The sequence below is a fragment of the Sceloporus occidentalis genome, unplaced genomic scaffold (genome assembly GCF_023333645.1).
Source record: "Sceloporus occidentalis isolate IW3139 unplaced genomic scaffold, rSceOcc1.0.p SCAF_30, whole genome shotgun sequence".
Classification (NCBI taxonomy): Eukaryota; Metazoa; Chordata; class Lepidosauria; order Squamata; family Phrynosomatidae; genus Sceloporus; species Sceloporus occidentalis.
Genome location: NW_028317010.1, coordinates 5,359,374 through 5,377,609, shown reverse-complemented (window position 1 = coordinate 5,377,609; position 18,236 = coordinate 5,359,374). Strand labels below are relative to the sequence as shown.

The window sequence follows — 18,236 nt, the reverse complement described above, 5'->3', positions numbered from 1 at the left end:
GCTTGGCCATTTGAAAACACTTCCTAAATCTATTTCAGGAATGGCGGCTCTTTGGCACTCTTACTATGGAGGCCGAGAGGCTAAAACAACCTTGCCAAGGTTTTCAAACAAATAATTAAGGTTACACTGCATGAGCATTGTGTCAGAATACACGAGGAGCAGGGCCAGTCTTCTCTAGGTAGACCAAACATGTCCTGAATGGATATACATTGTAGGGTTTTTGCTATTTTCTGCTTTCGAAAAATAAAATGGCTTTGTTGGGGGGGCAATGAAGAGTAAGTGGAGTAAGTGCAGGAGCAGCCATTTTAAAGCCCCTTGCCTTTACCTTCTGTGGCATCCATACAAGGCTTCGAGGTCTCGGCCTAGTCTTGGAAACCCACCACCAAGCTGCACACCAGTAAAAATTATTCTCAAAGCCCTTAATAATGTTAATATTAATAATAAGTACATATACATTTGGATCTTGTATATACATATGTAAAACTATAAAAAAAAAACTATATGTGGCGACATAAGAAGCAGAAATAAAAGTTAAATTTCCCCTCTGTTAATGACACTTTGGCAATATTTATTGAAAATCGAAAGACCATGTTGTTTGCATGGTTTACATTTTTGTATTGTTATACTTTGCCATTATCCTTTGGACATTTCTTAGAAGATCTGCTCATCTCCCTAGCACTCACATAGTTAACGCTGTGGCCAGCAACATCTCTGTTTGTTGACCTACATTCAGTAGGTATATTTAGAAATACATTTTCATACCAGTCTTAACAGAAATGAAAAGATGGCCTTGTCCCATGAAGGCATCAGAGACACCAAAACAGCTCACACAAAAGAGGTTTATATACACCTTGTATAACATGACAAGTTAGTAAACAGGAAGTTATTTGAATATTTATTGCCAGCCCATCAGTGTGACTAAGGGGTCAGGGAAGCAACGGGCCACTGGGCCACAATGAATCTAAGATTTTGGGCTTTGAGACTCTAAACATAGTCACCAGGGCGTGGAATAAATGTAGCCAGCCATTCCCATCCTGTCTGGATCCTTTCTGTCCTCCCTCTTTGGAGGTTCAATACAGTTCCCTGACTAACGTATATTGATTGTTAAAGGCTGGATGGAAATGGCTGGGTAAATTAACTCCGCACCCTAGTAGCTTTCCGTCACGACGCAAAAGCAAGCAGGGCTTTCAAGGGCTACGCAACTTCATGGTCTAATATGAAAGCATAGATAGTGTGTGTTACCCCAAAACCAGCTGCTAGGATCAGCAAAAATCCAGAATGCAGCAGTACCATTTTAGAACGAAGGCTCCACTGGAGAATAGTCATGTCAAGAAACCACTTCCTAAAAGCTTCAAATATAATAGGCAGCCGGCATTTCTGAGCAGCAGGTTAAATAGTCAGTATGGCTTTAAAATAACTGGTTTATCTAATAGAGGCCAAAGTTAGTTTCCGTTTCCTGTTGGAATTTTTAGTAAAAGAGGTGTATCTACCGAGATACACTTAAGTTTCTGTAGCCGTAAGTACGGCCGCTGATGGTCAGCAGACATGCGTTGATCAGTTGTGCAGCACAATGTCCCGATGCAGGGCAGAATTAAAGGTGCCTTTTCACTTACTGCATTAAATGCCGCTGTAGAAACCATACTCTTAGTCCTGTTGAATGAACAGCTGCTTTCCAGAAATACTTAGCTAATCGTGTAAATTGAAAGGCTTCTTAAGTTTCTGTGTTCTTACATGATTCAATTAGAAATAAAAAAATAACAGATTTGTTATACATACTAGAGAGGGCAGACTGTCTTGAAGGGAGTAGCGCTTTTCATTGATTGGTTCTAGAATAGCCAAAAGAAAGCTACATCTGAAATGAATTAACTTAATTTACCCAGGGTGTGATCAGAGGTCATTTTTAACAGTATGGAGGTGGAACAAGCTGGGGGAGACTATGGAATGCAGGTATGTTGTAGAGGACTGCATTGGGAGGCGGGTCCCGCGGGCCTGCCTTCTCGCTGCTCCCTTACAGTGTCTCCTCTCTTGCTCCGCCCAGGAACAAAACGGAGTCACATGATGTGACGTCACTTCCCGTGACTCCGCCTTGTTCCTGGGCAGAGCAAGAGAAGAGACACTGTGAGGGAGCAACTCGAGGGCAGCCTTGCGGAACTGCGCAGGAAATCTGCAGTTCAGGTAAGGAGGTGGGTTTTGATTGGCCACAAATGTGGCGGGAGCGGGCGGGATTGGCCACAAATGTTGCTGGAGCGGAACACCCACATTGCGGGAGCAGGATTAAAAAAGCAGTGCCGCGCAGGGCTCTAGTATGTAGTCTGGTTAAGCCACTGTTTCATTTTGAAATAATAATAATAATAATAAAGTGTTTGTAGTTGGATGAATAGGCAGGTAAGGTAACAATACAGCTCTTGGTCATCGGATTCCTGCTTAAGGTCCAATACCCACCTTTCATATTAAAGACAACTGTATAGCGTAGATGTTGAATTCCTAACAGTGACCTGCACACATACTAACCGCTATGACATATCCTATCACCCAGAAACAGAAGAGATCGGCTATCCAATAACACACACATACTTAAATATTTTACAATTCTCAAACTCTCGCACCATATGGGATTATACAAGATGGGTTTAAAGCCAAATGGTGCTAGGTGCAAAGGTAAGGATTTGGATCTCATAAAATATGATTCTGAATGTATAGTAACCACATATACCACTGTGCAAATACCGCATAAAATTGCAAAGTGCTATCTTATGTTGATACTTTTTAAGGGTTAATGTCATGTCCCCTGGTGTTGGCAGAGCCCGGCTGCAGCAATGTGAATCTGTTGTCTGTTTGCATACTACTCCTACAGCTCTTTCCACTCTGCTGCTCTCCTCCTGGGTAGCGTCTAAAGAAACCCTCGTGGACCATTGTCAGCCTAGCAAATAAAATGCTATTTTGATTTGGTTTGTCATTCTGTACTTGTATTGGGGAGAAATAAAACCCCCTACCTTTCCTCCTCGCAGGGCTCTTGACAGTCTGAAGGCTGTAGCAAGATGGACACAAGAGCTCCTAGAGAGAAGCAGGCATAAAATTCCTACCTATGCAAAAGACAGCATCTGGCACACATGATGCCACAGACCATAACTCCCATTATGCCTATGTTCTGGGTAGCTATAAACCAAGGACATGTAACATCTGCTACTCCAGATGATGGGAACTACACATTTTATCATGACCATGCTCAGGAAAGATATGGCACTCCAGCTGATTTCAACACACAATATGCTCAGTCGGCCACAGTCAGCATCAGATGTTGCCTTGTCCTGGTTAAAAAACAGGCAATTATTCAAAATCCTGAATCCATGAGGATTTAATTATCATGGATATGGATATGAGGCAATATGAACCCATTATTCTTGCCAGTTGAGGTCTACTTCAACAAAATTTGCTCTAGCAGACTTATTGTTAAACAAGCTGTAAATTCCTCATTGGAAACTATGCTAAAAAGGGAAAAAACTATTAAACATGATAAAGGAGAAAGCATAACCATTAGCAAGGAATGTATTTTTTTTTCATTTTAACCACATAGATTAGAGTAAATCGCAAAGATATGGTATAGAACTTGTAAATAACATAATGTTAGTAGTACATTCGGCATACAAAGAATCGTTTCCTGACCACAAATGACGTTGAGTCCCCTTATGAAAAAACTGCTGCTGTGAATGTTGATCTAAGCAGTTTATTCACGTAGCTAGCCACAGACATTGTTCTGGAGTAACCACAAGAGACCTTTTGTTACAAAGGGTTAATCGACATATTTTGGTTCCTGTTTTTCAACCACTATATGAAAGGGACACTCCGGAGTCCCACGTACCCCGATCTACAAAGAATGCATATTTAGAGTACTTTAAGTATTTCAATAGGCTTTCTCGAACCTGCACAGCAACCCTTTAGAAGAAGTTTCAGCAGAGCGTCTTATCGGTGGATCTCTTTTCTGCACTACTGAATGGCTGTTTGAATAAGCCAGTCGGTAGCAAGAACACACTCCCATTAAAAACTGGAGTACTTTCTGTGCATGCTGGGACACCCTGGAACTCTTAGCGGGAGCTGCAGATGAGCGTAGAAGAAGTGTAGCTCGAGCCGACTTTTAGTAGGTATGTCACATGCAAGGTGATATGTTTGACCGACCACATCTCCTGCATGGACAATAGCTGGGGCATGGGGGGGGTCTTGCAAAGAGAGAGATTCTGCAGAATCCCTACCCCCCCCCCGCATTTGTGAGTCGGACACCACCTATGCTGTAAACGCAGCTTGATGCAATAAGATAGTCTTTCTTAAACCCAAAACTTTTTAATGCATACAAGCATTTGAACTGACGTAAAATGAAAATTATAATTAACAAAATGAGATGTTTCAGCCTAAAGAAGGCAAGTGTTTTGTGTTCTCTTTATATACAGTGGATATGATAAAACCTACAAGTACCTTTTTTTTTTTTTTTTATATCAAGGCACCATCAAAAATATTATTTAAAAAGGGGTTGGCACTAATTAGTGATAGAAAAAGTGATTTTATTTTTCTCCTCCAAGTCCACTTTTAGGCATAAAAAAGGATCAAATCAGTATCCAATGAGCATATTCGTTGACCTCTAATTCCATCCATCACAAAAAGGTTTGAATCGTGATCATGACAAGACCCACAGGGTAGACAAGAACCTAATATTTTACTGGACGTTAATAATAAAATAAAAGTTTCCCAATCTGCATCTACTGCAGGCTTGCATCTCAGGTTAGGTTCATCATGTGTAGGGACTGGCTAATGGACACCCTACGATATAGTTTTGAATGTAAGATAATTTAGCCTTGTAAGGACTTCCCTGGGGTTCAGACCTGGAATATTTTATAGATATTGACACCACTGATGCATAATTGGGTCCCGATCTAGAAGCAGGTTGTTGGATATCTCAATAGATAAATCAGGCTGCAAATTAGCAGCCTCCGTTTCATTACCAAAGCAGACTTTATCAATACTCATTCCACTATGGTGTTTATTTACTCATTTCCAACTCACTGACTTGGCTATGCATAATAACTGACATTTCTCCAGCAAGAAGGGCTGTGCTGGTCCTGCCTAATACACAGTTTAATCCAGGATATAATCTAAGATTTGCACAAACCCAGCCTTGTTGCAAAAGAGGCTCACATGGGGTGGACGTTTATAATTCATAGTGAAGACCCGCTTCAGTGAATGCTGGGTCACCCCATTTATGCTTAAAATCAGTGTTTTATTTATTCATTTATTTTTAACTGGATGTTCAATACTAGGAGCATGCGATGTCTGCGCATACAAGGTCTCAAGATTGTAAACTTGCGAGCAGGGCTGTCTCCACCTAATGTATCGGTTTGTGTTAGTCTGTCAATTCTCATCATACCCCTTGAATTTATGTATTGTATTAAGCGCTGTGTGAATTGTTGCCGCTATATAAATAAAAGATAATAATAATATAAAAGTGCTGTCTTGCAGAAACAAGCCTGCAGCATTTCTATATAAACACTGTTCAACAAGCCCTGAGTAGAATCTGCCAACTGGTGTGCCAAAGCCTTCTGCTGTGATGTCATTTCTAAAGTAGACAATATTATATATGTTAAACACATTTACAAGCCATTAAAGACATGTACAAGTAAACCTTAAATCTTAGAAGAACAAATACAATTAGAGTAATTCAAAAACGTATCATAGAATTTAACATTATTCAACACCGTGGATTATTATTGGTTATAGGCCAATCAATTTAACAGCTCACACTGGCATTTGTTTTTCGTAATTATCAGATCTGGATAACTCAACATTAATTTTAATAAAAATAAGTAGCCTTGAAGAATCCGTCTGCAATGCAACTAATGCTTTTCATTTTTTTGTTGCAGATTTTTGCCTTCTAAAGGGTGAGCTTGTTTATTCTGTAATCTCGCTAGACGATATGGGCAATGTAAATAGAACTCTAAAACAAGAAAAAGGCTTGCGTCTTAATCAATTAGTGAGCACCGGCTCCCTTGTGTGGCATTCAATTTCAGTTTCCTGGGAATAGAGTTTTTTTAATGTTTAAATAAACAGCAACCAATTGTAATTTATGTTAAATGTGTTCTTCCTTCACAACTAATACTACAGAAAGAAGAATACCCATTTTTTTCCCATAAATGGGAAAAATATAATCAAAACTATTTTGCTACTTTCAATATAATAATTCAGAAGGGGGGCTGCCAGTTAAGATGTCCAGCTGTACAAAATAGACAATCATATTAATATACATATTCCTGTGCTGTATCCATTACACAAGAACCAATACAAAAACATGAGCATATGGAAGTCTTAGTTGTAAACAAATTAATACATTTAGTAAAATGACATTTGAATGCCTAGTGGGAAAAAAACATGCAGTACCACCAACGAAAACAACAATATTTTCAAACAAGTGCCTCCAGATATCTGCTGAACCATTGCTCTTTATGCTAACGCTGCAACCGTAGAAGTCTTAAGGATCAGCTTCTGCAAAACTCCAAACTGTTGGGAGAAGATTGGAAGCTGGAGGGGCGACCAGCCACATTCATGTGAGTGTATTTATAATGTGATGTCATCAAAGTCCCTGTTGATAGCTTGTGAGCCGGGCTCTCTCCACCTAATGTATCGGTTTGTCTTAGTCTGTCAATTCTCGTCTTGTCATACCCCTTGAATATATGTATTGTATTAAGCGCTGCGTACATTGTTGGCGCTATATAAATAAAAGATGCTAATAATAATAATGTAATGGTCAGGTGTCCCAATACTTTTGTCCATATAATGCATCTGATGTTAGAACGCCCCTGGTGTCCTGTTCAGAAGGCAGCAGAGAGAGGTTTCTTTCATGGAAAATATTACTTCGCTCCCGTGTACCTGTGACTTCCACAAGTATTTGTAACTCAGAGGTCTGACCTAGCATCCTAGCATTGTTGGTCAGTAGGATTAAGTGTACACAGGACCACGATCTCGCTGTCAGCAGCATTACTCTCCCTCGCACAGCACTAGAGGGTATGCGTGAGCATTCGTGCCTCCCACAGCCTCTTCTTTACACATAGAGGCTCTACCTTGGAGAATAGAAAATCTTGCACGTATCCGATAACTGTATTTGTACAGAAAACAAAACCACAATCACAAAATTTACTTAAGATTTCACAAAATATATGGAGCGAATAGAAGTAAAATTAAAAGACTGAAAACGTGTACATACAGCTTGTTAACCCTTTCAACAGTGCATAGTAAAAAAATAAAAAAACCTCTAAAGCCAAGGGAGCTGGTAAGACTGCAAGTACAGGCTCTGTGAGCAAAACCCAGGGACGGTCTCAAGAAGTTCCATACGTAATGGCAGCTCTAAAAATAACCAAGGAAAGTTGATGAGGTGCAAGGCGAGACTCTGCTCCACGGTTCCCTTATTACTACAATCACGCTACACGTAAATTATAAGCTCTGAAGCAACAATGTAGACAAAAAGCAAATGTATAACTGAGATCTTTGAGCCAACGTCTCTACTTCACAGAAAGGTAGCTCGCAGTTCTTTAATTCTTCCAATGTACATCGTATTTAACGATATACAAGAGGGCACATGAGTTCACAGCACTTATACATAAGTGACCAAGGTCCCCCAGGGGATCATTTACAACCTCAAATCTATGGAATCTGTTGGTTGTATGAAGATCTAGATCATGTTTTATTAACTATACAGAGACGCTAAAGCATGTAATACCCTTTATGCCATGACGATATCAATGAGATTGCGAAATAACTCTGGAATTGGTAGAACAAACTTCTTTAGATGAAAAAGTTAAAGTGCATGCTACACCTTTATATATTAATATTTTGTAACATAGCCAAGTTGTGTGGCATTGCTTTTTTTTCCGTGCTTGAAATACTACTTTTGTTTGCTTGTTCCTATAAATAATATAGATTCAGACACACACTTTCCATTCTCCTGCTCCCCGTAAATATTTGTTTGAAACAGATTTCAAAGCCAATGCTGAACTATTTTAAATCAATTCTGTAAACACCAATATTGGGCTGCAAGGTACAGTAAGTATCCCATATATATAGAACAGTCATTTATTTTATAGAAAACTTTTCTTGGTGACTTTTTTTTACGGTTATTGAGCAAAATATTATGGGCAGATCTTTGTTAGGCACTACAAATAGGAGCAACCACAGTGAGTTTCCTTGCAAGAAAGATATGGCCCTGTATAATGTATAGTTAATGTAGTGGCATTCTTAAGTCACCTGACTTAAACAGAGTGATTATTCGGGGCCAATCTGGTTATCCTTGCAGTAGAAGCTCATGGGGTGAGGGCTTCATATGGGGTAGATGGCACCTAAATGAGCATCCATAACAATCATCTCTAACTCTAAACTTATATATAGTATCGACAAGGCTTTTCAGAATAGCCACATGAGCTACCAGATAAGAATATGCAGAGAATTCAACAGATTATATAGTTTAGTGTTTCAACATGAGGTCAAAGATAATAGGATCGCTAGGTAACCTTGTTTCTCATGCAATCCCTAGGTGCCCTACCTTGCAGAAGAGAATAAAAACATTTTAGCAACTTAAAACGCAATTGAAAGGTTCATCAAATATCGTCAGTGGGTCATTGGCTCAACACCGAGTCATGTCAAAAGGATACAGCAGAGAGCAATGTGTAACCATGCAGCGCAAACAGGTAACGTGTGGATCCTAATGCAACACATCAAGCACTAAAGAGTTGTATGTATATTTTATATATAAAAACATGTCTAGGCATCCTTCGTCATCCTCGTACACCATCACGGATTACACATCAAAAAAAAGGGAGCAATCTCGTGTAAGAGAGCTCAGTACATGCACCAATAAGACACTTACTAAAACGCACAAAGACTGGTGAGCCATTCCCACATGGGGCTTTTTAAACAGCCCAAAAAATGATAAAAGGATATTAAAATAGTTACCAAGGGCCCACCACAGGCTGATCTCAAAGGACAGACAGGCTATGAGTGCGTTTTGTTCTTACTCAAAACATGTCAACATCTAAATGAAACATTTTACTAAATAACAAAATAATAAAGTACAAAGTAACGGAACAGATGTAGAAGACAAAAGGGAATAGCAGTATTCATCTGTCTTCCACACAATGAAAAGGGTTAAAATATTGTCATTCCATCGTTGCACTAATGTGTAGACTAAAACAGTTTATAAAAATTACCATATACCAGATTACGAGTCCGTCCAGGAGACTGAAGTTATACTTAGTTGTAACAGGTTTGATAACGGGTCAGTGGTCACATTTAGCATTGATTGACATCTCTAATACACAAATACATAGTCTATTTAGATTTTCTTGTGGTCCATTTTGCAAACGCATGGGGGGGGGAAAGCTGCAGAATCTCCCCATATGCATTAGCCCCTTTCCCCACCCCTAACTTAATACCCTGCAGGAGATGCATTCAGCCAAACCCATCTCCATGCACATGTGTAAAGTCCTTCCACTAATTTCAAAAGGGACCACTGTCCTTCCACTGATTGACAGCTACACTCAGCCAATCAGTGGCAAGTAATAGCGGATCACAGAAGAAGAAGGTAGTTTTTGCAGTACGGCATGTTCCGATGTCAGGTAAGTGCTCTTTACTGTTTTAGAAGAATGAATATTCAGAGACTGTCTCAATGGCAAATGTTCCAAAATGTGAGGGTTTCCAGGCTTATTCTTTATTCACAAAACATTTAAAATATTTAAAAGGCAAGCACCATTGGAGATGAATAGTTTAGAAAGAATTATCAACATATCAGCCATAAACCAAAGATCTGGCAAGGAAATAGCCTTCAGCAAACATGCAAGAACCTAGACGGGAATGAACATGCCGTGTTCAAAGGACAGAGAAAAATGTTCTATAATAATATAAATTCTTAAATATGGGTCAAAACTTAATATAACGGTCTCATTTCTACACAATTACCTTTTACAGAGAGAGAGAGAGAATCCCCAAAAACACAGTCCACTGCACTAGCACTAAATCATCAGCAATGAATTTTTATTACATCAAAATGGAGAAAAAAATATACATCGCCATCCATTTAATAATTGATGAAAATCCACAAACCCTTTAAATGGATTGACGTGCCCTTCTCTAGAAAGGCCCATCTGTTCATCTGTTTCCATTTTTTTCTCTGCATACCATTCACATTCTTCCTTCACCATCTTGCTGCTTAGCGCTCTGATCCTGCCTCGGGTAAAAAAAAACTAAAAAGTCCTAAAGACTATGGGATCGCAGGAAGGTATATCCCAAATAATATCTATATGACAGAGTAAAAAAATAACACACAGGCACCGGCAGCTAAAAATACAAACTATTAAGTGGGGAATTTCATCAAATACACCAAAAGCCTCTTCTGGCACAAAGAACTATGACATAAAAGGAACAAAAAAAGTCTTAATTATTTTATTAAGGGAGAACACAAATAATAGAACCATATTAGTTTGGATGGCGAAAAATAGATGAATAAAAGAAGGGAAAATATATAAATGGTCCGGTTAAAAAGTCTAGCCACTAAAGGGAAGAGTGTAGGTTTTCTTTTCATTACCCAGACTATATATGAGAGAGGAGAGAATAGTTTTTTAAGCTTGAAAATATTGCATAGCAAATTCGAAAAAAGTGATTTTTGTTTGTTTATTTGTGGCCATATACATAATGATAAATTTCAACACTTTTTTATGTCTACCCCATTACTGAGGACATCTATGTTCTAGATCGGAAAAAATACTTTATGTGAAACGTCAGACAAAGCGATAAGGGATACAGGGAAATAAAAAGTTATTTTTGAAGATGAGAAAGGAACCTCATTTCACACTTTTCCTTCTACGTCCTTGACCTATTTCTACACCGATACTTTGTATTGTGATCCTTGATCCGCCGCCTATGTCTGCTCACCATGATCTCCTACTAGCTGATTGGAGCAAACGGGGTTAAACGACCACTAATTTTATTCTCGGCTGCTGCAGGGATGTAATCTTTCACCTGATATAAGGGAAAGAAAGAATCGAGGAGGACACCTTACCGGTAAGGTGTGTCATGTTGAAACTACATTGTTTCCATGCCAACAAATTCTGCAACTACAACTATTAACAAAAAACGTGTTAGACATTTTCCTCTTCAGTCTTGCACATATATATATATATATATATATATATATAACATCCAAAAATAGTTACCGGCACTCCAGGGACTTCTTTAAATAATCACTCCAGAAACTGCAGTTTCCTAATCAACGTTTCAGTCTGTTTATTAGACTTTCATCAGAACATGCCGGTAACTATTTTTGGATGTTATATGATTTGCTGTTGCAGCTACTTGGCACCGGGCTAAAAAAGTGGTGATTGGTGTGCAATTGTTGATTTTGGACTTTATATATATATATACACACATACATACATGCACACACAACTGGCGCAGGATGTGTGCAATCTGTGTGGCTCACAAGCCGTCGAAGGGCAGCAACTCCAATGATCATGTGAAAGCCGACTACAGCTTGCCATAGGATGTGCGGTTCACCAACGGTTAAAGAACAGTAGGAGATATATATATATATATATATATACGCCAAATCCAGATAATAGACAATAGATTGTGTAAATGTAACACAACTATGAAGTTTCTCATGTTCACAAACACTCCGCAGATCACAAAAACACAGCTGCATGCTGAACGTCAAAAGAAGCAAAGTTCATGTTAACAAAAGCTGTCCCGCGCCATACACAGGAGGGACGCTACTTCAGGGAATACAAAGACTACCTGCCAACCTCTTCGTTTGGGCCCGTATTTCCCCCGACTGGCGACTAGATGCCAGGCATACTGGCAGGATGAAGGGAATGCGTCGCTTCCCCCTTTGATGAATGGGAGAGCAAGTAAGCCGAGTGTGAAAGTTGGAACCAGAAACCAAATATACTTAACTTCATAAAGTAACGTGCACAGCCACGCGACTTGGCGAACGGAGCACACTGAGCCACTAGCCAGAGAGGGTAAGAAGTGGCGGCGCAGAGCCAGAGGAGGGCAAGCAAAGGTTGAAAATGTAGCCACTTGCCAGAGACAGTGACCGAGCAAAGGCAGTACACAGTGCTACTAGCCAGAGACAAAGTGCAAGCACATGAGTACATAGGGCCACTGGCCAGAGAAGGAGAGCGTGAGCACAGGGGGCACAGAGACCCACTAGCCAGAGAAGGAAAGAGCGAGCACAGGGGGCACACAAACCCGCTAGCCAGAGAAGGAAAGAGCAAGCACAGGGGGCAGAGACCCACTAGCCAGAGAAGGAAAGAACGAGCACAAGGGGGCACGCAGACCCGCTAGCCAGAGAAAGAAAGAGCGAGCACAAGGGGCACACAAATTGGTTAGCCAGAGTAGGAAAGAGCGAGCACAGGGGGCACACAGATTGGCTTGCCAGAGTAGGAAAGAGCGAGCACAGGGGGCACACAGATTGGCTAGCCAGAGAAAGCAGAGAGCACATACTTGAAAGACTGATAAGGAGGCAGGAAGAGAAGGGGCACGCAGGGTCACCTGGAGGCTGAATAAGGCGCACACAGGGGCCCCAGGCAGTTCCAGGGGAGAAATGGAGAGAAATGTCAGATGCATCCAGCCAAAGGGAAGACATGAGTTCTATCTGCTGCTGTCATCTCCCCAGCCAACGTGTGACAGACAGCCTGCAAACCAGTTCTACCTGCCTCACAATCATAATAACTCTCCCGCACCTCAGCCCAAGACTAACCCCACACACAGCGCCGGGTACACCCCAAAGCAGTGTGCACAGCCATGAAGCATTCAGCGGGAGGGGGCAGTGTGCGGAACTCCTTCCTGAGCAGCAATACAAAGTATCACAGCGAGCCGAGTTCCATGTGTACTCACATCATCAAACAGGGTCCCCACGTTGGCTGTCACCAGCAGGATCCCGGTGCCGGGGGCAGCTGTCTTCATCGCCATCCTGCCCCGATGTGAAGCGCGCAGAGATGTACAGTACGGGTAACGTTACAAGATGAGGAAACCCGCGGGGATAAAGTCCCTTCTCGCACGGCTAAAATCTCAGATCGGATAAAATAATGATCGGGGGGCTCCTCTGGCCCCCACCGGTTAGCGGCAGCTCATAGGGCGCTAGTTACAGGTTATTGCCCGGACGTAGTACAGTGCACATATCCCGGATCCTTCCAGCCGCTCTAGATCCACTGGCTCGCCGGAGCAGATGCAGCCATGACCGGTCAGCCCTGGGAAAGTTCCCGCTGCCTTGTGGTTAAACCCCGAGCAAGTTTCTCTCTCTCTCTAGGAGGACGAGGAGGGAGGGATTACGGGAGGAGGAGTTTGTGCTGCGGCGGCGCCTGCTGGCTACTCCGGGGGGACAGGAGGCTGCGCGGGCCCGGGCGCTCCAGGCACTGGGTGTACTACTCTCGCAGCTCCTCCCGCAGGGCCGCGGGGACACAGCCGAGCACGGGGACCCGGGGCAGGAGGAGGAGGCGGGGAAGCTGCATCTATGACGTCACAATACAACGAAATCACCGCCCCTCTTAAAGGGGCAATACCTCCACTACACTCTGCAGGCAAAGGGGGGGTCCACCGACTACAGTACCAAGAAGCGACCTGGCTGCCGTTTGCCGAAAGTCAGTATGACGTGTAGTGTAAACCGGTCATTATTTTACTGATATATGTAATGCATAATATTGGCTAATCGGCTCCATTAATGATCATGACTCATGTAACTTGCAAGTGCTTTCCTTTTGTCTTTTTACCGAGAAGTAACCACAGTGGCGACTAATTAAATCTAATTATCTCTCACGTTGATTGGGGTCTGAATATAACGAGTCTTCAGTAGCCTGAGCAATCCTATTTCTATATACCCTGGGCGTGAAAGGATACCTGCACTAGTGTGCCACCTTGGGGGCAGAATGCGAGCACAACAAGCTGTCACTCAGCAGTCAAGGGCCTGACCTGTTGCAGGAGGGCCACTACATGAAGATTAAAGATGACTGTAAGTGACATTTCCATGGTGACTGGATCCTTTTATGCACCTTTCATGGGTTTTCTATACATTCTTATAGTAAATGTGTTGTACTAGTTAATACACATGGAGCATGTTCTCTGCCAGATGTGTTTTGCACTGCTTTAGGTCACCTGGCTTGACCCCCCACTCCAAGCTTACTGTTTTCAGCCCTCACTGGTGGAGGAGCTGTGCTACTTCTTTCATGTGACAGCTACCTAATAACATCCTGTAATACTATTGGCAGACAATGGGCTTGTCGGTGTGCTTATGCTGAAATAAATACAAACTACTGCTTCAAATCACTGAAAATGTGAAGGAAACCAGAAACCTTCCCCTTGATCAACATGCAAATGGAATAGTGCTATGGCAGACTGTCACCATAGAGTGTAGAGTGGGGCAGGTAACACTGTGAATAGCGTTGTCAGGAATCAGATTCCAGTTTAGCTAATCCAGAACTCTTCCTTTGGTGAAACACATAACACGGATATCACTCCTTATATCCCTAAGCCTTTCATATTATTGGTGTGAAATATTTTTGGCATTTACAGTCCTAATTGGGGAAATCAGAAGTGTTACACTAACAATTTTCTTTGCTTCGCTGTACACTAGTACTCCAGTTTAGGGAAAAAGTAACTTTGTCGTGCTTCTCAAGTACTTTGGGTTGCATTTTGTGTTCATATGAAGGGCAGCCATCGGGCCTACAATTTTTTTGGTAAAACTGATCAGTAAATCACAATATTGTGACAAAATGATATTGTTTTTGATTGCATTAAGTCATACTTGTTAGAATTAAAACAGTGGATGCTTTCTAGTAGCAGATCATTTTCAAATAAATGTTAGCTGAACTTTGTTATGTCACTAGATACCTAGTATGTCACTAGATACCTAGTGACATCATAATGTCACAGGAACGTAAGTACTGTTGCTCATTTCGCTGAATGTGTGTTTCTCATGATGTCACTGGACAATGGTCACATCACAGGTTAAAGTCTCAAATTAAAATGTATTTTACAATAACAACCAACCGGTATGACCAAGCTAAACTTTTGGTAGCCCAAACATTATGGATAGGATTTTACAAGTGTTAAGGTCCATATACCTTACTACTGGTGATCACCATGGGGACAATCTAAAAAAAAAAGCTTTGCCTTTTTGTACATTGCTCTGAAGTTTTCTACAAGGTCAGGTAAAGGTGATATGACCAATGCATGTCTCCAAAAGTGGCACATTGCTGGATATGGAGATTAGACACACAGTGGAACTGCAAGGGACACAAGAATGAGGCCTAAAAGGAAAATTATTCGGACAAGTTTTCAGCTTAGTTTTTGGTTCATTCGTTTTCAGTCAACAAATCATTTCTTGCTCTGCACTTTAAGTCAGAAACCATGATAGATTGGTCTCCCACTCTTAAAATGTTTAATGTCTTAAAGGATTTGCAGATGGGGTAGAGTAAAAAATGGGTGGCTTATGAGAAGAAATGGATATAATACTTCTGAAAATGGGAAGAGCATGAGAATAAATTAGTGGTGTTAGCTTTAACCCCTCCTCTGGTGGTGCACACAGAAAGACAATCTTAAAATGATACAGTCCAAGGAAAAAGAAGAATGAGTGGTGTCTTTAACTAAGATCTATTAACCCCCAGTCTCCCCTTATGCCACCCATTAATTTAAGTTGATGGTCCTTTAGTCTCCGTAGCAGATTAATTACAACCAGAAATGGACAACAGCCACCAGTGATCTCAACAAGCGCTTGTTTTATTGAACACTGCTTGTTTTATTGAAAGGAAGAAAGTGTGAACACGTTTTGGCACATGGATGGCTGGAAAATATGGGAATTACTGTTTCTTAAAGTGTATACATTTTCTATGTTGTTTATAGCCACGGTACAATGGTGTATTATTCTGAGAAGACTTGATTGCCTTGTCCATAACAATAAATTCAATCTATTTCTCTGCTTGAAACATCCCTTACTTATCAATGAAGAAGAAAGTTTGAAAGGGATCAGGAGAATAGCTATGATGGAACATCGTTGTGACTGATGATCTGACTCCAGAAAGGGCCAGACGCTTGACAGGCTTTCAATTATCCTTATTGATTGCAAAGTTACCACACTTTGCTGAACAATACAGGGCACTCATCTGTTTGGTAATGCATTGCAGATGCAGGGGGTTATTTAAAGATTTCTGTGTGGGTTATAGTGAATAAAACACAGCTCTGCGGTCATACAAACCTTTCCTCTGACACATGGTACAACACAAATACAGTCAAAAAATTCATTCCGAATATATTTTTTTAAGAAAACGTTCCTCTTGATATTTATTACTAATAACACATTAGAAATATGTTCTTGAAAATGTTGTGCTGCTTTCTTTCTTTTTTAAAGCAGTTTGGCATTATATAGTGTTTTAGCTGCTATTAGTTCAGCCTACTAGACATAGACACACACCCTGACTCCTTATCATACTTGTGAGAAACAATAGAATGGCTCTGTTTTAATCACCAAACCCTGACACTCAGACTGATGAAAGTCTTATGGATACAAAATAATTAGGTAAACTGGTTTTTATCAGGATTAGCATACAGGCAGCTCAGTGTGGTGTTTCAGCTACAATGGCAGCCCCCGGGTCTAAAGGTAAAGGGAGTTCATTGGAACATTATGAAATAAGCCTATTCTTCTTGAGTGTTGAACGGCATTACTATATACATCATTGTATTTAATGCTTAAAGTGAAATATACATGTTAACATGAGACTTCCCTTTTAATAATGAAGATCAGGAACGGGATATTCTTACAGTAAGTCACGTCAGGCAAGGAGATTAATTCTGTTCCCTGTGCCAGCAATTTGAATAGGCGACGCTGGTTAAAATATAATTTGCCTGTTCAGTAGTAGGTATCCGGGTCTGGTTGCTCCGTCTTTTGCATATACATTGGGCTACATTTCTTCTGTAAAATATTTCACTGAGTTTTATCTTTAGATTTTCCCATATCCTCACATAGAAACTTTAGAGTGAAACAAAACAGATCCACTTATCACAGGAAACAGAATTCAGCTCACAGAGACATTAGAATACTTTTTTTCTATTTGTAATAGCTCATGCTGCATTGCTCTCCAAGGCAATCTATGCATTGATATATATGTTGAGGAAACAACTGGATCACATATAGTGATAGCATTTATATGTGGGACCCATCATCTGTGTAACTAAGCAGATCTCCAGTGATGAATTTTAATGGAGGTTAAAGCCTAGAAGCCACAGGTGTGATACATATTTCATTACCTTACATATTCACTGCTTTGCTCATAATGACTTCATATATTCAAAGGCACTACTCAGGACAACCTGTAGAAAACCCAACTAACACCAGACCTGGAGACATCAGCGTTTCAGGGCACCATTCAACCTAAAGTGGAGTTCTACACAATATGGATGGATTATGTTACAAAAATCTTAAAATTGTAGCTCGTTTTCTTGATCTGGAGATATGAGCTTGCCAACATCCTTTGAGAAACTCATTGCAGATCTAGCATTTAATGAAAAGTATGATTAGGAGGAATATTTTTTTCTCATGGCCTACTGATGCTCCATCCCCACCTTTACCTTTATGTATGTCTTTTGGTTGTGTCCATGATGTCTAGTGGAGAATAGATATTCATGTTTCTGTCAGCACAAATCTCTGGTTTTCTGTTTCCGTGCATATGGTGGCAAGGAGGTAGGGAAAATATATTATCTAAAGAAAAAGGGAGGGATGCAGCAGCATTTATGTCCCCTGGGACTCTGGATATGGTCACACCAGGACTCTCTGCTTTACCTGTTTTTTTCTCCACCGAACATCATACCATAGTGTCAAGTATGGTTCTGTATATGTTTAAGGTCACCCAAAAACTAATTTGTTCAATGCCCAGAGGTACATTTCAAAATACCAATAAGAATCTGTTCAGATGTAAACACTGGATAGTCCCCCCCCCCCCCCAGCACTAAGCGGGTTAAACAATGCAAGCACCTGATTTTGTGGAATCTAGTCAGTCCAGAAATCCAGAGGATAGATTTCTAGTCACAGAAAATTTAGGAGGACCATGAAGAATGCTAGAATGCTGATGTAATACTGTGCTTAAAAGCCAAGACAACAGCTGGACTCCCGGATGTACAGCCTGATATTTCTGAAAAAATATTTACCTTCTAAGAGTAAA

The 18,236-nt window shown here is 40.7% G+C and overlaps 1 protein-coding gene across 1 annotated transcript in view; it reads right to left on the bottom strand.

The window, feature by feature from the left end:
* LOC149298955 (inositol polyphosphate-5-phosphatase A-like) overlaps positions 1-12,999 on the bottom strand; it is a 217,842-nt gene extending 204,843 nt beyond the window's left edge. Inside the window, exon 1 of the mRNA XM_089486955.1 lies at positions 12,925-12,999. Within this exon, the coding sequence (XP_089343081.1) occupies positions 12,925-12,999 (75 nt within the window). The remainder of the gene's footprint in view (positions 1-12,924) is intronic.
* Positions 13,000-18,236: the final 5,237 nt, after the last annotated feature.